Source organism: Macaca fascicularis, chromosome 4, assembly GCF_037993035.2.
Source record: "Macaca fascicularis isolate 582-1 chromosome 4, T2T-MFA8v1.1".
NCBI classification, from domain to species: Eukaryota; Metazoa; Chordata; class Mammalia; order Primates; family Cercopithecidae; genus Macaca; species Macaca fascicularis.
Genome location: NC_088378.1, coordinates 92,115,491 through 92,131,974, shown reverse-complemented (window position 1 = coordinate 92,131,974; position 16,484 = coordinate 92,115,491). Strand labels below are relative to the sequence as shown.

The 16,484-nt window shown below is 37.1% G+C and overlaps 1 protein-coding gene across 19 annotated transcripts in view; it reads left to right on the top strand.

The window, feature by feature from the left end:
* The window catches only part of DOP1A (DOP1 leucine zipper like protein A), a 105,980-nt gene that overhangs the window by 17,347 nt on the left and 72,149 nt on the right, over positions 1 to 16,484 (top strand). For 17 of the 19 annotated variants that reach the window (XR_012433639.1, XM_074037580.1, XM_065543776.1 and 14 more), the window contains exon 2: positions 15,905 to 16,095. Coding sequence is in view for 16 of the 19 variants with exons in the window: in XM_065543776.1 (XP_065399848.1) it covers positions 15,958 to 16,095 (138 nt within the window). In the remaining 3 variants the exon portion in view is untranslated. Of the gene's footprint in view, positions 1 to 15,710; positions 15,804 to 15,904; positions 16,096 to 16,484 lie in introns of all 19 variants that reach the window. The other 2 variants (XM_074037581.1, XM_065543771.1) reach the window with 1 other exon arrangement.

Here is a 16,484-nt window from a genome sequence, read left to right as displayed (position 1 = left end):
TGGCCTCTGCCTGCAGGTTCAAGTGATCCTCCTGAGTAGCTGGGATTACAGGCATGTACCACCATGCCTGGCTAATTTTTGTATTTTTAATAGAGACAAGGTTTTACCATGTTGGCCAGGCTGGTCTCCAACTCCTGGCCTCAAGTGATCCACCCACCTCAGCTTCCCAAAGTGCTGGGTTTACAGGGGTGAGCCACCACGCCCAGCCCGACAACCAACTGGTTTTTGACAAAGGGGACAGTAATACACAATGGGGTAAGGACATTCTCTTCAGTAAATCATGTTGGGAAAACTGGATAAACTGCAGAAGAAAATTAGACCCTTATCTCTCACCATATACAAAAAATTAACTTGGGTTAAAAAAAAAAAAGTAGGACTTGAAATTATGAAACTACTAGGAGAAAACAAGAAAAGCTATGTGACATTGATCTGCGCCATGACCTTAAAAGCGCAGGCAACAAAAGCAAAAATAGACAAATGGGGTTATGTCAAATTAAAAAGCTTCCGCACAGCAAAGTAAAGAGACAACCTGCTTACCGGATAGGAGAAAATATTTGCACACCATACATCTGATAAGGGGTTAATACCTAAAATATATAAGGAACTCAACTCAATAGCAAGTAAACAACTTGGTTTTTAAATGTGCAAAAGACCTGAATAGACATTTCCCAAAGGAAGATGTAAATAGCCAACAGGTATATGAAAAAAGGCTTAATGTCACTAATCGTCAGGTAAATGCAAATCAAAACTACAATGAGGTATCATCTCACTCCTGTTAGAATTGCTATTATCAAAAAGACAAAAGGTAAGTGTTGGAGAGGATGTGGAGAAAAGGGAACACACTGTTTGAGGGAATGTAAATTAGTATAGCCATTATGGAAAACAGTATGGAGGGTCCTCAAAAAATGAAAAAATAGAACTACCTGATCCTGTAATCCCACTACTGAGTATATATCCAAAGGAAATGAAATCAGTATGTCAAAGAGATAACTGCACATAAACAGCAGTATTCACATTAGCCAAGATATGGAGTCAACCTAGGGGTCCATCACCAGATGAAGGGGCAAAGAAAATATGGTTTATATACATGGTGGAATGCTATTCAGGTATCAAAAAGCAAAATTCTGTTCTTTGCAATAACATGGATGAACCTAGAGGACACTGTGTTAAATGAAATAAGCCAAGCACAGAAAGAGAAGTGTTGCATGATCTCACCCAATATGTAAAACCTAAAAAGTATATCCCATAGAAGTAGAGAATAGAATGGTGGTTACCAGTGGCTGGGGTGGTTTGAGAAAATGACAGGATGGAATAATGTCGGTCAAAGGATATACAGTTAAGAGGAATAAGTTCAAGAAATCTGTTGTACAGCATGGTGACTATGGTTAATGGTGATATATTCTTGGAAAATGCAAAGAGTAGTAAGTGTTCTCACCACAAAAATGACAACTATTTGAGGCAATGCATGTGTTAATTAGCTACATTTAACCATTACACAGTGTATATATACTTCAAAATATTATATTGTACATAATACAATTTTATCTGTCAATTTAAAATAAATAAACTATATTTTTTTAAACCCACCTTTTTTTTTTTTTTTTTTTTTTGAGACCTAGTTTTCCTCTGTCACCCAGGCTGGAGTGCAGTGGTGCAATCTCCACTCACTGCAACTTCCGCCCACTGGGTTCAAGTAGTTCTCCTGCCTCAGCCTCCCAAGTAGCTGGGATTACAGGTGCCTGCCACCACACCCAGCTAATTTTTGTATTTTTACTACAGATGGGGTTTCACTGTGTTGGCCAAGCTGGTCTCAAACTCCTGACCTCAGGTGGTCCACCCGCCTCAGCCTCCTAAAGTGCTCGGATTACAGGCGTGAGCCACCATGCCTGGCCAAAAACCCACTCTTTCATGCATAACAACCAAAAATAAACACTTCTATATCAGAATTATGATCATTTTTGTCTTATATTTTAAACACTATCAGTACTGAGTGGTGAACCACTTGGGATATTTTGAGGTGAGCTTTGGTCCCTGTGCTTCATTCAAGGTCTAGGAAGAATAACATATGTATTTACATTATTATAGTGTGTTTTTTTAAAGTACAATATCTAAAAAATCTATATAGCCAGAAAAGTTTTTTGAAAAAGATTAATGAGAGAGGAGAGGTAGAATGTGCCATGCAGGAGAATTAAGACCTGTGGTTTAAAAAAAAAAGTTCAGAAAGATACCGATTAAGGGCCAATTCCAGGAGTCAGTCTGCCAGAGTTCTTCCTGGTTCTTCCTTTTATTCTCTGTGGCACCTTGAACACTAATTGCCTTATATGAACATGGATTCATGTGTATATCTACCTCATGGATGTATTGTGAAGATTACATGAGATAATTCACATGAAAGGGCTTGGCATAGTGCCTGGCTCAGAGTAATTTGTAAGTAAGTATCAACTGTGATTATTATCATCATCTTGAATAATGTGTGGAAAATGTTTATTTGGCTACTGTGCTTTGGAGACAGGATGATCCTTTGTAACTCAAGGGTATGTGTCTAAGTGTTTATTATTATGACTATTTACCATTTGATGCTTAAAGTAGAATCCCAGTTACCTGCTAATGGCTCATTTCAGGTTATAAATGGTGCTTATGTTTTGTATTTTCTAAAATTAAGATTTGCATATTGCTATATGTACCAGAAATCACGGAATTTGAAATGAGAAAGAATCTGATTTTATAGCATTCAGAGACAATTTTTAATAACGTATATAATTTTGTGTATATTTACTTGGTAAAAAATAAAATTGTAAAGTTAAATCAGCTTCACTGTCACCTTGGAAGATCTATGGGCTTTTAAATCTCTTGTGTCTTAGGTTTTTATTCGTATAGTTTTTCTGAGACCTAAAGTGAAAATATAAATAGTCATATGCCATATAACATTTCAGTCAGTGATGGCCCACCTGTGTAACAGTGGTCCCATAAGGTTTTAATACTGTATTTTTACTGTACTTTTCTATTTTTAGGTACACAAATACTGTTGTGTTACAGTTGCCTACAGTATTCAGTATATAACATGCTATACAGGTTTGCAGCCTAGGAGCAGTAGGTTATACCATATAGCCAGGATGTGTAGTAGGGTTTACCAATAGGTCTGTTTAAGCGTGTTCTATGAATGTTCACGCAATAACTAAATCACCCAACAACACATCTCAAAACATATTCTCATCAATCAGTGCATGACTGTAAATAAGTACATAAAGTATAATAAAACTTTTTCCAAATTTTTCTCCAGCTAGAGATTTGCATCTAATTAATTTGGAAAGATTTGACTTCGACGTCTGGGAGTAACATACTTAAGTAGCTTTTTATTTTATTTATTTTATTTTTTTTGAGACAGAGTCTCGCTCTTAAGCCCAGGCTGGAGTACAGTGGTGCCATCTTGGCTCACTGCAGCCTCTACGTCCTGGGGTCAAGCGATTCTTGTGCCTCAGCCACCCAAGAGGCTGGGATTACAGGCACGCACCACTACACCTGGCTCATTTTTGTATTTTTTTTTTTTTCAGTAGAGACTGTTTCACCATGTTGGCCAGGCTGGTCTCGAACTCCTGGCGTCAAGTGATCTGCCTGCCTTGGCCTCCGAAAGTGCTGGGATTACAGGCATGATCCACTGCACCCAGCCTAAATAGGATTTTTTAAAAATCTCGTTTCACAGGGCTGGAATGACTTCATTCACATTTAGATAGTTATGTTTAATACAGATTAAGCCAGTTTTTTTAAAGTGTAACCGGATATGGTGCATTTTTATAGATGTTCTTAGGCAATCTTTCTGTTTTTTAAAGCACTTAATAGCCATGTGAATGTATTCTGTATTTGAGGAGAGTAAGGTCAAGTGTGAATATACCAGTTAAGAAATAGAACTGTAGTTCTGCTTTTTATTTTTTTTTCTACAAAGCTTTTCTCAGAGAAAACTAAGATGGTTTAACTGTATTGTCATTGATAGATTAATTCATTTATTCAGATTATATTTGAGGCCGTACTATTTATCAGCCACTATTATGGGACTGCCAATGCAGGTATGAACAAGTAAGATAAGGCTATTGACTTCATAGTATTTACATTCCATGAGAGATGATAGACAAGAAACAAGCAAACAAATAGGAAAATTTCAAACTGCAACAAATGCTAGCAAGGAAATAATGTTATGTTATAGGGTACTTAGTAAGAGTTTGGCCCCAGGCAGGCTACTTAGACTGATCAGAAAGAGCTTTTGTTAGGGTTTGATATTACTGGAGAATGGGAAGAAATTTGTCACATAGAGTTGACCTAAGAGATTTCAAATGTAGAGAGTAGCAAGAACAAAATGCCTACAATGCAAAAAATTTTGGTGTATTTGAGTTTGGATATTATTCTAAGCTTTGTATTAGAATATTTGTATTTAGGGTATAGCTAAGATGCTGCTGTTTCTGCTACATCAGAAGAGGTCTTATCCTCAGAGAATAGTTAAGACTAGAGGGTGACAGGACAAGCTTTTAGGAAAACCATTGGTGAGTTTTTGAAGTATTTTGTTTTATTTTATTTTGAGACAGAGTCTCGCTCTGTTGCCCAACCTGGAGTGCAGTGGCACAATCTTGGCTCACTGCAACCTCCACTTCCCAGGTTCAAGTGATTCTCCTGCCTCAGCCTCCCGAGTAGCTGGGACTACAGGCATCCACTACCACACCCTGCTAAATTTTGTATTTTTTAGTAGAGGTGGGGTTTCACCATGTTAGCCAGGCTGGTCTTGAACTCCTGACCTCAAATGATCCATCCACCTCAGTCTCCCAAAGTGCTGGAATTACAGGCGTGAGCCACCGCACCCAGCCATTGACAAATTTGAAGCAAAGGAATGACATAATGTGTCTCTGGCTTCTCTGTGGAGGATGAATTATGCAGACTCAAGAATAGAAGCAGGAATCAGTGGTGTGCTGGAGTGGGCTATAACTGGTTAGAATAATAGAAGAGGAAAAGTGGCGGGTATAGATTTAGGACACATAAGTTAACAGATGCTATTGGAGCTATAGGACAAGAGGAGATAACCTAAAGGGAGAGAAGAGAGGAGGGTTCCTGATTGAACCTTGAAGTAGGACTGACCCATGAATCGAAAATCCACATATAATTTTTAACTCCCCAAAAACTTCACTACTAATAACCTTCTCTAGACTGGAAGCCTTACTGGTAACATAAATGGTTGATTAACACATTTTGTAGGTTATATGTGTAATATGCTGTATTCTTACAATAAAATAAGCTAGAGAAAATAAAATAGTAAGAAAATCATAAGAGAAAATACATGTACTATTCATTAAGTGGAAGTGGATCATCACAAAGATCTTCATGAACCTCATTGTCTTCACTGTGAGTAGGCAGAGGAATAGGAGGAGAAAGAAGAGAGGTTGGTCTTGCTGTCTTGTGTAGGTGGTAGAAGTGGAAGAAAATCCACAAAGAAATGGACCCATGCAACTCAAATGCATGTTTTTCAAGGGTCAGCTGTACCTCAGCATTTAAAATTGAATAGAAAAGAGAAGCCAACATAAACTGAAAAAGAGGCTAAGAGATAACATACCTTCAGAGGGAAGAGTCCTGGAGGCCAAAAACAAAGTATTGAATACTGCTGAGTTGAATAAAATGAGGAGCTACAGAAGTGACCTTTGGCTTTGGTTAAAGCACATTATGGGTGATTTTTATACGGGTTTTTTTCCTGGAGGGACAGTCCAGTATGCATTTCAAGTAGTCTGAAGAGTGAATAAAAGATAAGGAAAAAAATAGCAAATATAGAGAAATCTTTCAGGTTTTGCTGTGAGAGAATAGAGAAATGAGTTGGCAGCCAGAGAGCCTGTGGGGGTCAAGGAAAGGCTATGGGTTTTTAGTTTTAGACCATGAGAGATTCGGGGGGTAGACTTTAGGCTGTAGGCAGGAAAAGAAACTGACAGTATTGAAGGAGCCTGAGCTAATAGTCCTTGGGAAGGCAAGAGGAGACCAGATTCAGAACACAGCAAGAGGGAGGCCTTTAATGGGAGGAAGGTCCTTTGTCCTTCATAATGGGAAGAAAAGTAGAGAATATGGGTATAGTTGAAGATAGGTTACAGATTTGTTGGAGGGAAGGTAAGAATATTCTTTTTGCTTCCATTTTCTTAAGTTTGAAACTAGATCTTTAGCAATGATGGAGGGAAGACAGTATTAGGATTTTGAGAAGAGAAGTTATGAAATAGTTGTGTCAAGAGCGTAAGTTTACTAAGGAAACACAGAGTGGGTTAGGATAGTGTTGAGTACCTATTTGAAGTTTGTGCTTCTCAACTCAAGTCAACCTAATTGTATGATTTTTCCTCCAATGTTGCTCGTCTTCAGGCTAAAAACAAACAAACAAACAAAACATGTCGTTTAACCAGGATTGGAGTTTTGTCAGATAAGTATAAAGAGGAAGATTCCACACTCTTTACCCCTAAGGTAGGATAGGTATGAGAAGGAAAACAGCCTCCATGAAAGTGAAGAGTAATGACTAAGAGTTAGGACTCTAAAGCCAAATTGCTTGTGTTTAAATCCCTACCTCTCCCATTTACTAGCTGTATCGCATATCATTTCTGTCTTTCAGTTTCCTTACTTGTAAATGTGAGTAATAGTGCCTACTACAAAGGATCAACTGGGATTAATTAAAATACACAAAGCACTCGAACAGTTCTTGGTATTTAGTAAGTACACTGTAAGGTTAGAAGAGGTCTTGTCCTCAGAGAATAATTAAGACTAGAAGGTGACAGGACAAGCTTTGAGGAAAACCATTGATGGGTTTTAAGCAAAGGAATGACATAATTAAGACTAGAAGGTGACAGGATGTGCAGAGGAAAGGCTAATGATCTGTTGAGCACATATCTGAAGTTTCCTAGGCTGGGCGCGGTGGCTCACGCCTGTAATCCCAGCACTTTGGGAGGCCGAGATGGGCGGATCATGAGGTCAGGAGATCGAGACCATCCTGACTAACACGGTGAAACCCCGTCTCTACTAAAAATACAAAACTTAGCTGGGCGCAGTGGCGGGCGCCTGTAGTCCCAGCTACATGGGAGGCTGAGGCAGGAGAACGGCGTGAACCCGGGAGGCGGAGCTTGCAGTGAGCTGAGATCCGGCCACTGCACCCCAGCCTGGGCGACTGAGCGAGACTCCGTCTAAAAAAAAAAAAAAAAAAAGAAAGTTGAGACAACAGTAAGAGCATGGGAGATTGGATCGGATTAGGGAAGTACAGAGTGTCAGGTTTATAATGAGTGACAATAACCTGTTCGTAAAATACTTAGTAAGTGTTGTCTTCCATCCTTTTTTTTTTTTTTTTTTTCTTGAGATGGAGTCTCACTCTGTCCCCAGGCTGGAGTGCAGTGGTGTGGTCTCAGCTCACTGCAACCTCCAACTCCATGGTTCAAGTGATTCTCCTACCTCAGCTTCCCCAGTAACTGGGATTACAGGCATGAACCACCACACCCAGCTAATTTTTGTATTTTCAGTAGAGACGGGGTTTCACCATGTTGGCCAGGATGGTCTTGATCTCCTGACCTCATGGTCTGCCCGCCTCACCCTCCCAAAGTGCTGGGATTACAGGTGTAAGCCACCATGCCTGGCCTCCATCCATATTTTTAATACTCAAGGGAAGTTTCCAGCTTTCTGGAATGACTGGCTTTATGAATTGACTAAATAAATGATTGCTGAAGATTATTTAGTGACAGTACCAACATTGGAACCTAGAACTGTTGACCAAAATGAAATAGATTATTAATGTTACATCTATTAGATGATAACAATTACTGAATGGTAATTTTTCATTAGTTAGAAAAGTTTGGAAAGAGCATCTACTTATAGCTTTTTTCCCCCGATGTTCTCTTCCATAATCAACAGCAGGGTTTTTTGCCCCATTGCGTGGTGCTTACAATAATTCATTAATTTATATTCCTGGAATGTGCTAGAAACACTTAGTCCCCAGATACCTCTTTAGAATTGAGTAATAGTGAATCTTTCTCTTTCAGCCCTCCCCCTGCCTTTCGTGGCAAAGGAAGGAGAGAAAGGGAAAATGCAGCTAATGATAGAAAACTAGCCAAAGTATCTTTGTGGTGTTATTCTGAAGTGAGGTCTACTCACTTTTTATCGCCATTTAAAATGAACTTTAAAAATTGAGATGGTATGATGCAATATTTCTTTTCTTATTTAAATTTTAGCTTTTTGCGCTATAAAGTGTAAAAACAAATCTGTACTACCTACTAATTGTCACAGGGCATAACTTGCCCAGAGAAATCTACAGCTTTTATCTTTTTTCATAAACAGCTTTTTTGCTTTATTTTTATATTTGATATATGTTATATTTGTGAAACAAAACATGACACTAAATTATGTTTCATGACAATTCAGGTCCAATTTATCTGAGTTGTAACTTTGAAAGTATTTGCAAATAATTGTCCAGTGGACTAAAGATCAAGTCAGAGAAACTATGATTAACAGCCCCTAAAAGAAAGATTACAAATGCAACTTTGATTTACTTGCATCACTTTAAACAAACTAGAAGTTTTATTTTTATTTTTTTAAGTTTTCTGGTTATATTAAATAGTTTGTTACTGTATTTCCTGGAAAGTAGCAAGTTATTGAGAGGAGGGAGTTAATTGCAAACAAAACAGCTCATTTGACAGAGATGATGTAAATGTTTGGTATAAAGTTTAAGATGATAGAAATGTTCTGTATCTTAACTGTAGTGAAGAATCTTGATTGTGGTGATGGTTTATGGGTGGGTGCATGCACTAGTCAAAACATCAAATACGTGTATTAAATATATACAGTTTCACAAAGCCATAAAACATGTTTGGCAATAATTCTACATTTTAACTTATATTCACAGGACAATTCAAGATAGGTTAGTGAGTCCTCAGGTTTCCAGTTTGCTGCCAAGAAATTCAGAGCCACATCTGATGCTTAATTATAACCTACTACCCCTCATAATTAACGTACTTGCTTCCTAGTATTGTTTTGATTTCATAGGAAATAATGATGACAACTGTTTCTTGAGCATTTTCTATGTGCCAGGCACTCTGATAACTTTAGTATGTTACTTATTTAATTTTGACAACCATTCAAGTATAAGTATTTTCATCTTCTTTAATGGATAAGGAAAACTGGTTTGACAAAATTAAGCATGTTGCCCAAGGTCATACAACTGCTAAGTGTTAGAGCTAGGATTTGGATTTAGGCCATCTTGACTTTAACTCCTGTTCTTGGAGGCCCTACCCTCTACTGCCTGTCTTTTCATTGCCTGGGGTTTCTGTGAAACACTGCTTTATTGAGTATGTGTATTTATTTTGTATTTATACTGAAGAAGAGGCATGGTACAAAGTTTGATACACCGTGGGGATACGTTATATTTGCATTATGATCTAAGCCAGTGGTGTTTAAAGTGTGATATTCACAAACTTTGTTAAGAGACATGATGAAATAAGCACAGAGATAAAAGTAAACATTTAGAAACTTTTATAGCAATTTAATATTACTGCAACAACTAAAGCACATGATTTTATATTTTAGAAAAGTATTGGTCAGTGATGGGTTGGGTGGAAATACTGATCTTTCACTACAGATACTTTGAGAAGTATTGACCTAAGCCATTATAAAATAAAATATGGGGGAGAATACCTGAGAACTGCAATTTGTATGTGTATATTGGATGAAAGGCTTAAGATGGTGTATCTTTACACTTCTCTTGTGACATATAATGAGTAATTTTATTTACATTAAAGTCATTGGGGAATTACAACTAAATTTTTAGTCCTAGGATTTGACTATTGTATTAGTTTTCACGCTGCTGATAAAGACATACCTGAGACTGGGCAATTTACAGAAGAAAGAGGTTTAATCGGACTTACAGTTCCACATGACTGGGGAAGCCTCACAATCATCGTGGAAGGCAAAGAGGAGCAAGTCACATCTTACATGGATGGCGGCAGGCAAAGAAAAAAAAAAAAGCTTGTGCAGGAGAACTCCTCCTTATAATACCATCAGATCTCACCCACCACCATGAGAACACCATGGGAAAGACCTGCCCCTATGATCCAGTTACTTCCCACCAGGTCCCTCCCCACAGCAAGTGGGAATTCAAGATGAGATTTGGGTAGGACACAGCCAAACCCTATCAACCATTTTTTCACATGAAAAGTAATACTGCAGCTCTGCTGATGAAACTTCTGCAAAATGTCCCTTCTCATTTTTCAGTAATTTAAGATTTTGCTTTTAATATTCTGTGTTTTTGTGTGTCTTAAGCTATATGAACTCTTTTTAATCATACTTAAATATTTAGGAATTTTTTGCCTAAAAAAAAAGGTAAGAAAGTTCAAATTAATTACCTGAACAAACTTTTTAGCTGTAGATGCATACAAGAGTCATAAACCTTACAAATTTAACTGGTCATTATTAATTGGCTTTTTTATAGCAAATAAGAAAAGATTATCTGAAGGATGTGTATGTTAAGATAATATTGCTTAAAAATTATATTATTAGGCTGATAAACAACCCCTATTTTCATTAATAGAAATTACTACTAAATTGCTTTGCAGGTTAATCTTCCTCATGCACTGAGTATTATATATCTTCAAAATGAATGCTATTTTATATCTTATTCTGGAAATCTTGCTAAGGAAAGAAAAAAAATGTTCCTGCTGATAAAATGTATGCATGTGTTTTATTCCATCTACCACAAGTACATTATTTCATTCATTGATTGGAATTTAGTTATTTTATACAAATTTTATGTGCTTTCAGAAAATCCAGTCAAGTTGATATTTTCCCTGAGTTTAATTTAGTTTTGCTATCCTTCTGATTTCTGAGAAACAGAACTAGAAATGTTTTAGGTTGTGTTCACTATAACCTTCATTCCGTATATGTTACTGTTAGTATTTAACTGTTTAATTAGCTATCAAAGTTTATGGCTTTACTTGTTTAATGTGCTGGTCTTTTGTATCTAACATACCTACAGATACTGCTTTGTGTGTATGCTGTGTTTGTGTGTTTATGGTTAAATCTAGTATTTAAAAGTTTTAGAAACCATGGGTTGATAATGAAATAGCTTGTATCTTTTTAAATTTATTACCAGTTTTTATTATGTTTAAACACATTGATCATGAGTCCAACTGTAGCCTCACTATTGTAAGTTATGTGTTGTCCAGCATAGAGACATGTATAAAACATAGTTCCTGCTCTCAAAGAACTTTCCTGGTAGGAAAATTGCATAGCAAATCCTATATAAAACAAAAATTAATTTGATGTGCAAGGTTAAGATTATTTTGATTCACATATTTAAGTTCCTATTTATTGTGAGTTCTTCAGAGTACTTCACAATACTGCTTTATGTTTGATTTGCTGCTCTTAGTCCAAAGCATGAAGGGACAGTAGTGTGCCCACCCCCCACCATATTCACTGGGGATATGTTCTAAGACCCCCCCCAATGGATGATTGAAACTGCAGATAGTACCAAACTCTGTAAATTCTGGGGGTTTTTTTCTATACATATATACGAATGATAAAGTTTAATTTACAAATTAGGCATAGTACTCTTGCGCTTTACAGCTATTATTAAGTAAAATAAGGGCACAAGCACTGTGCTACCACAACAGTCTATAACCCACACAGCTACTAAGTGATTAATGGGCAGTTGTCATCTGTAGCGTGGATACGCTGTACAAAGGAAGGATTCACTTTGTTCTGTGAGAGGTTTTGTCATGTTACTCAGAATGCTATGCAATTTAAAACTTATGATTGTTTATTTCTGGAATTTTTCATGTAATATTTCCAGACTGTGGTTGACTGAGGTTAACTGAAACCCCACAGACAGCAAAAATGTGGATGGGGGTGAGGAAGAAGTATTGTATGACTGTGTTTTTCCCCCCACATAAACTTTATATTATTTTAAGTCCCTTAGCATCAAATATCCAGTTTTAAAGAGAAAAATAGATTAACTATCTTATTTTGTTCCCTACTCTCACCGTCCCAATTGGGAATGAAAGTATCATGAGGTCAGGGATGTTCTCTCTAGTCAGCACCTAAACATAGTGCTTGGCACATGATATGCTGAAGCAAAATCATTTCATGTCAAATGAAATCACATTTAAGGTGATTACTCTCTCCAAAGATAGGATTTGGGACTTGTTTTCATTTTTGTGGATAAAATAATTGAAGTAGAGAATTGGGAAACTCGTATTGCCTCTCTTTGGCACAACCTTAACCAAGGAAATTTTGATTTTATAAATCAAAAGATTTGTAGCTTTTTTCAATACAAACAGATTTTACTCATTAGCTATCTTCTCTAGTAGTTTTTAACCTTTTTGTTAAAAAAAACTGTTGTTTGAGAACATTATGAAAGAAGTAGACTCTCCCCAGTAAAATGTAAGACATGTAAATTTTACATGTAATTTAAGGTGATTCATGTATTTTGAGTATGTAGTTCACCTGTTTAAAGTATATAATACGGGCTGGGCGTGGTGGCTCACACCTGTAATGTCAGCTCTTTGGGAGGCCAACGCAGGCGGATCACAAGGTCAGGAGTTCTAGACCAACCTGGCCAGCATGGTGAAACACCGTCTATACTAAAAATACAAAATTAGCCGGTGCATGGTGCCAGGCGCCTGTAATCCCAGTTACTCGGGAGGCTGAGACAGGAGAATTGCTTGAGTCCAAGAGGCAGAGGTTGTAGTGAGCCAAGATGGCACCACTGCACTCCAGCACTCCAGCCTGGGTGACAGAGTGAGACTCCGTCTCAAAAACAAACTATATATATGTGTGTGTGTGTGTGTGTGTGTGTATGTGTATATATATATATACACACACATATATATATAATATGATGGTGTTCAATATATTCAGAGTTGTGAAGCCATCACTACAATCAATTTTAAAACACTTTTGTCATCCCAAAAAGAAACCCTATATTCATTTTGAGTTCATTCTCCATTTCACACCAATTCCTCTTTTCTTCTTCTCCCCCTACTCTAATCAACCACTAATTTACTTTGTCTCTATAGATTTTTCTATTCTTGACATTTCGTATAAATGGACTCATATACTATGTGGTCTTATGTCAGTGGCTTCTTTATAATGTTTTCAAGGTTCATGTGTGTTATAGCTTGTATCACTATTTCATTCTTTTTTATGACCAAATAATATTCCATTGTATTTTAGTTATTTGTGTGTCAGTTGATGAATATTTGGGTTATTTCTTCTTTTGGCTATTATGAATAATGCTTCTATGAGCATTCACACAAGTTTTTGAGTGGACATGTATTTTCATTTCTCTTGTGTCTCCACCATACCTAGGAGTGGAATTTCTGGCTTACAGTAATTCTGTGTTGAACCTTGGAGAACTACTACTAGACTGTTTTCCAAAGGAGCCATATCAATTTATGTTCCTCCAGCAGTGTATGAGGGTTCCAGTTTCTACATACCACACTTATTATCGTCTATCTTTTTTATTATAACCATCCTAGTAGGCGTGAAATATTCTTGTGGTTTTGATTTGTTTCCCTAATTATGTGGAGTGTCATTTTATGTACTTATAGACCATTTGTACATTTTCCTTTTAGAAATGTCCATTCACATCTGTTGCCTACTTTTGAATTATTTGTCTTTTTATTATTGACTTTGAAGAGTTTTTTTATTATCTAAAGTCTCATCAGATGTATGGAGGATTTGTTTTCTCCCATTCTGTCAGTTGTCTTTTCACTTTCTTGATGTTCTTTGCAACATGAAAGTTTTACTTCTTTTTTTCTTTTGTTGCTCGTGTTTTTGGTTTTCTATTTTATTTTATTTATTTTATTTTTTTGAGATGGAATCTCACTCTGTTGCCCAGGCTGGGGTGCAGTGGCGTGGTCTTGTTCACTGCAGCCTCGGACTCCTGGGTTCAAGTGATAGGCCTGCCTCAGCCTCCCGAGTAGCTGAGATTACAGGCATGAGCCACCACAACTGGCTTTTTTGTATTTTTAGTAGAGATGAAAATGTTGGCCAGCCTGGTCTTGAACTCCTGACCTCAAGCAATCCGCCTGCCTCGGCCTCCCAGAGTGCTAGGATTATAGGCGTGAGCCACCGTGCCTGGCTGTCAGTTTTATTTCTAAGAAGACTTTGCCTAGCCACAGGTCACAAAGATTTAATCCTACATTTTCTTCTGAGTGTTTTATAGTTCTAGCTGTTACATTTAGATCTCTGATCTATTTTAAAGTAACTTTTCTGTAGATGTGAAGGAGTCAACTTTGTCCTTTTGCACATGGAATATTCAGTTATCCCAAACTACTTGTTGGAAAGACTATTCTTACCCTGGTTGAATTGTGTTAGCATCCCCTAAGGCCCACTCTCAGACCTTCCTGTAGGTCCATGCACCCAGCTCTAAAGAAAGGTACCGAGTTAGTTAGAAGTCAGTTGGGATACCAGAAAAATTAAAGGGGAGCCACACTGGTTTTTAAGTAGAACCTTAATTAAATTCTTCCTATTACCCTAGATTATGTATTGCTGTATAACAAATTACCGCTGAACTCAGTGGCCTATAACAAAGTCTTCTGTGGGTCTTGAATTTGAGAGACGTAGCTTATGTAATCGTGGCTTTGGGTTGCTCATGAAGTTATAGTCAGGATGCCATTTGGGGCCACAGTCAAATTAAGGCTTGGCCGAGGATGGAGGATGTGCTTCTAAGATGGCTCAATCACATGGCTGTACAGAAAGCTTTAGCTCCTTGTCACGAGACCTGCCTTCTCCATAGGGCTCCTTGAAAGTGTCTTCATGATGTGGCAGCTAGCTCCTCCGCAGAACTAATGATAAGAGAGTAAAGAGGAAACCAAAGTGCTTTTATAACCTGTTGGCTGTTACACATTGTCTCTTCTACCCTATTCTTTTCATTAGAAATGAGTCACAAAGTTGACCCTAAGTTGCTGGGGGATTAGGCACCACTTTTTCAAAGAAATATCAAAGAATTTGTAAATTTGTTTTTTTCACTTTAATAGAGACAGAATCTTGCTCTGTCACCCAGTCATATTTCGTTGCAGCCTTGATGTCTTGGGCTCATGCTATCTTCTCACTTCAGCCTCCTGAGTAGCTGGGACTACAGGTGCCACCCTGCCTGGCTAATTTTTATTTTTATTTTTTTTTAGAGACAGGATCTCACTGTGTTGCCAGTGCTGGTCTTGAAACCTTGACCTTAGGCCATACTCCATCCTCCAGCTTCCCAAGTAGCTGGGATTACAGGTGTGAGCCACTGTACTCAGCTGTGGACATACTTGAAACCACCACATGTTCTTGTCAGTTTTATTCGAAGTAAAGTCTAAAGTAAAGTCTAATTCTAACAGCTAATGGGCCTTCATATTAGATGCTCACTTACTACTTAATAAAATGATCTCCGAGTCATTTTTTTTTTCTTTCTTCCCCTGTGTTCTTGATTCTTCCAATCTAACCAGACTTAGTGTATTTTAGGATCAAAACAAAGTAGAGGAGCATATATGTGTGTATATATATGTACATATATATGTATACATATTTGTATATACACACACCCATATATATCAGAAATGTTACATAAACAAATATGACAGAGAAATAGCATGATTTCTAAATTGAAGTATAATAAAATTTTCTAAATTGAAATAAGTATAAGAAAATTTTACTGACTAAATTTTCACAGTCGTTTTTCCAATTCCTAGGAAAGAACACACAAGTAGTTATCTTTTAGGCTGTCTTTGAATACTTCCATGACCCTGAACACTAGCTGAGGAGAGTTTCAACCACTGCTAACAGTAAGAAACATTTTCAAGTTAGTCATTACCTTTGTAGTAAGATCATATGAACCCATTTTAATACTTTGTAACCTTGGTTCCTCCTGCAAACTCTTTTGTAGGTAATGACTTTACATGAGTTTGGAACTGGTCTCTAGTGGGAAGTTGTGGGAGGATGAACACAGAAGAGCTGGAGTTATTGAGTGACTCCAAATACAGAAACTATGTAGCCGCAATTGACAAAGCACTAAAGAATTTTGAATACTCCAGTGAATGGGCAGATTTGATATCAGCACTTGGAAAACTTAATAAGGTATGTCTGTATTATCCATTTCATAAAAGGAGTAAAAATTAGAAATCTGTGTTTGTACTTGTTAGATTTCTCTAAATCTTGAAGTAAGAATGCAAAAACATAAATGAACCTTAGATTACTATTGGTAGTGCTGTTTTTCTTCATGAGTTGCATGCCTGTGTAGTCAAGCATATTGTTAAGGCTTTGGAAGTTTTAATTCAAAGAAATAACAGTGCTTGAAAAATATGTAGTTATCGCCATGATTATTAGCTATAAAAACAAAAGAAAAGGAAGCAAATATGCTATGAGGGCTAGTAAATTTCCATAATGGAGCATCAGATATGGTGCTGGAATTCCTGGCAGCAAAATGAATTTCCTACAAATGGAAAGCAGTAATTCCTGTGTTCTTT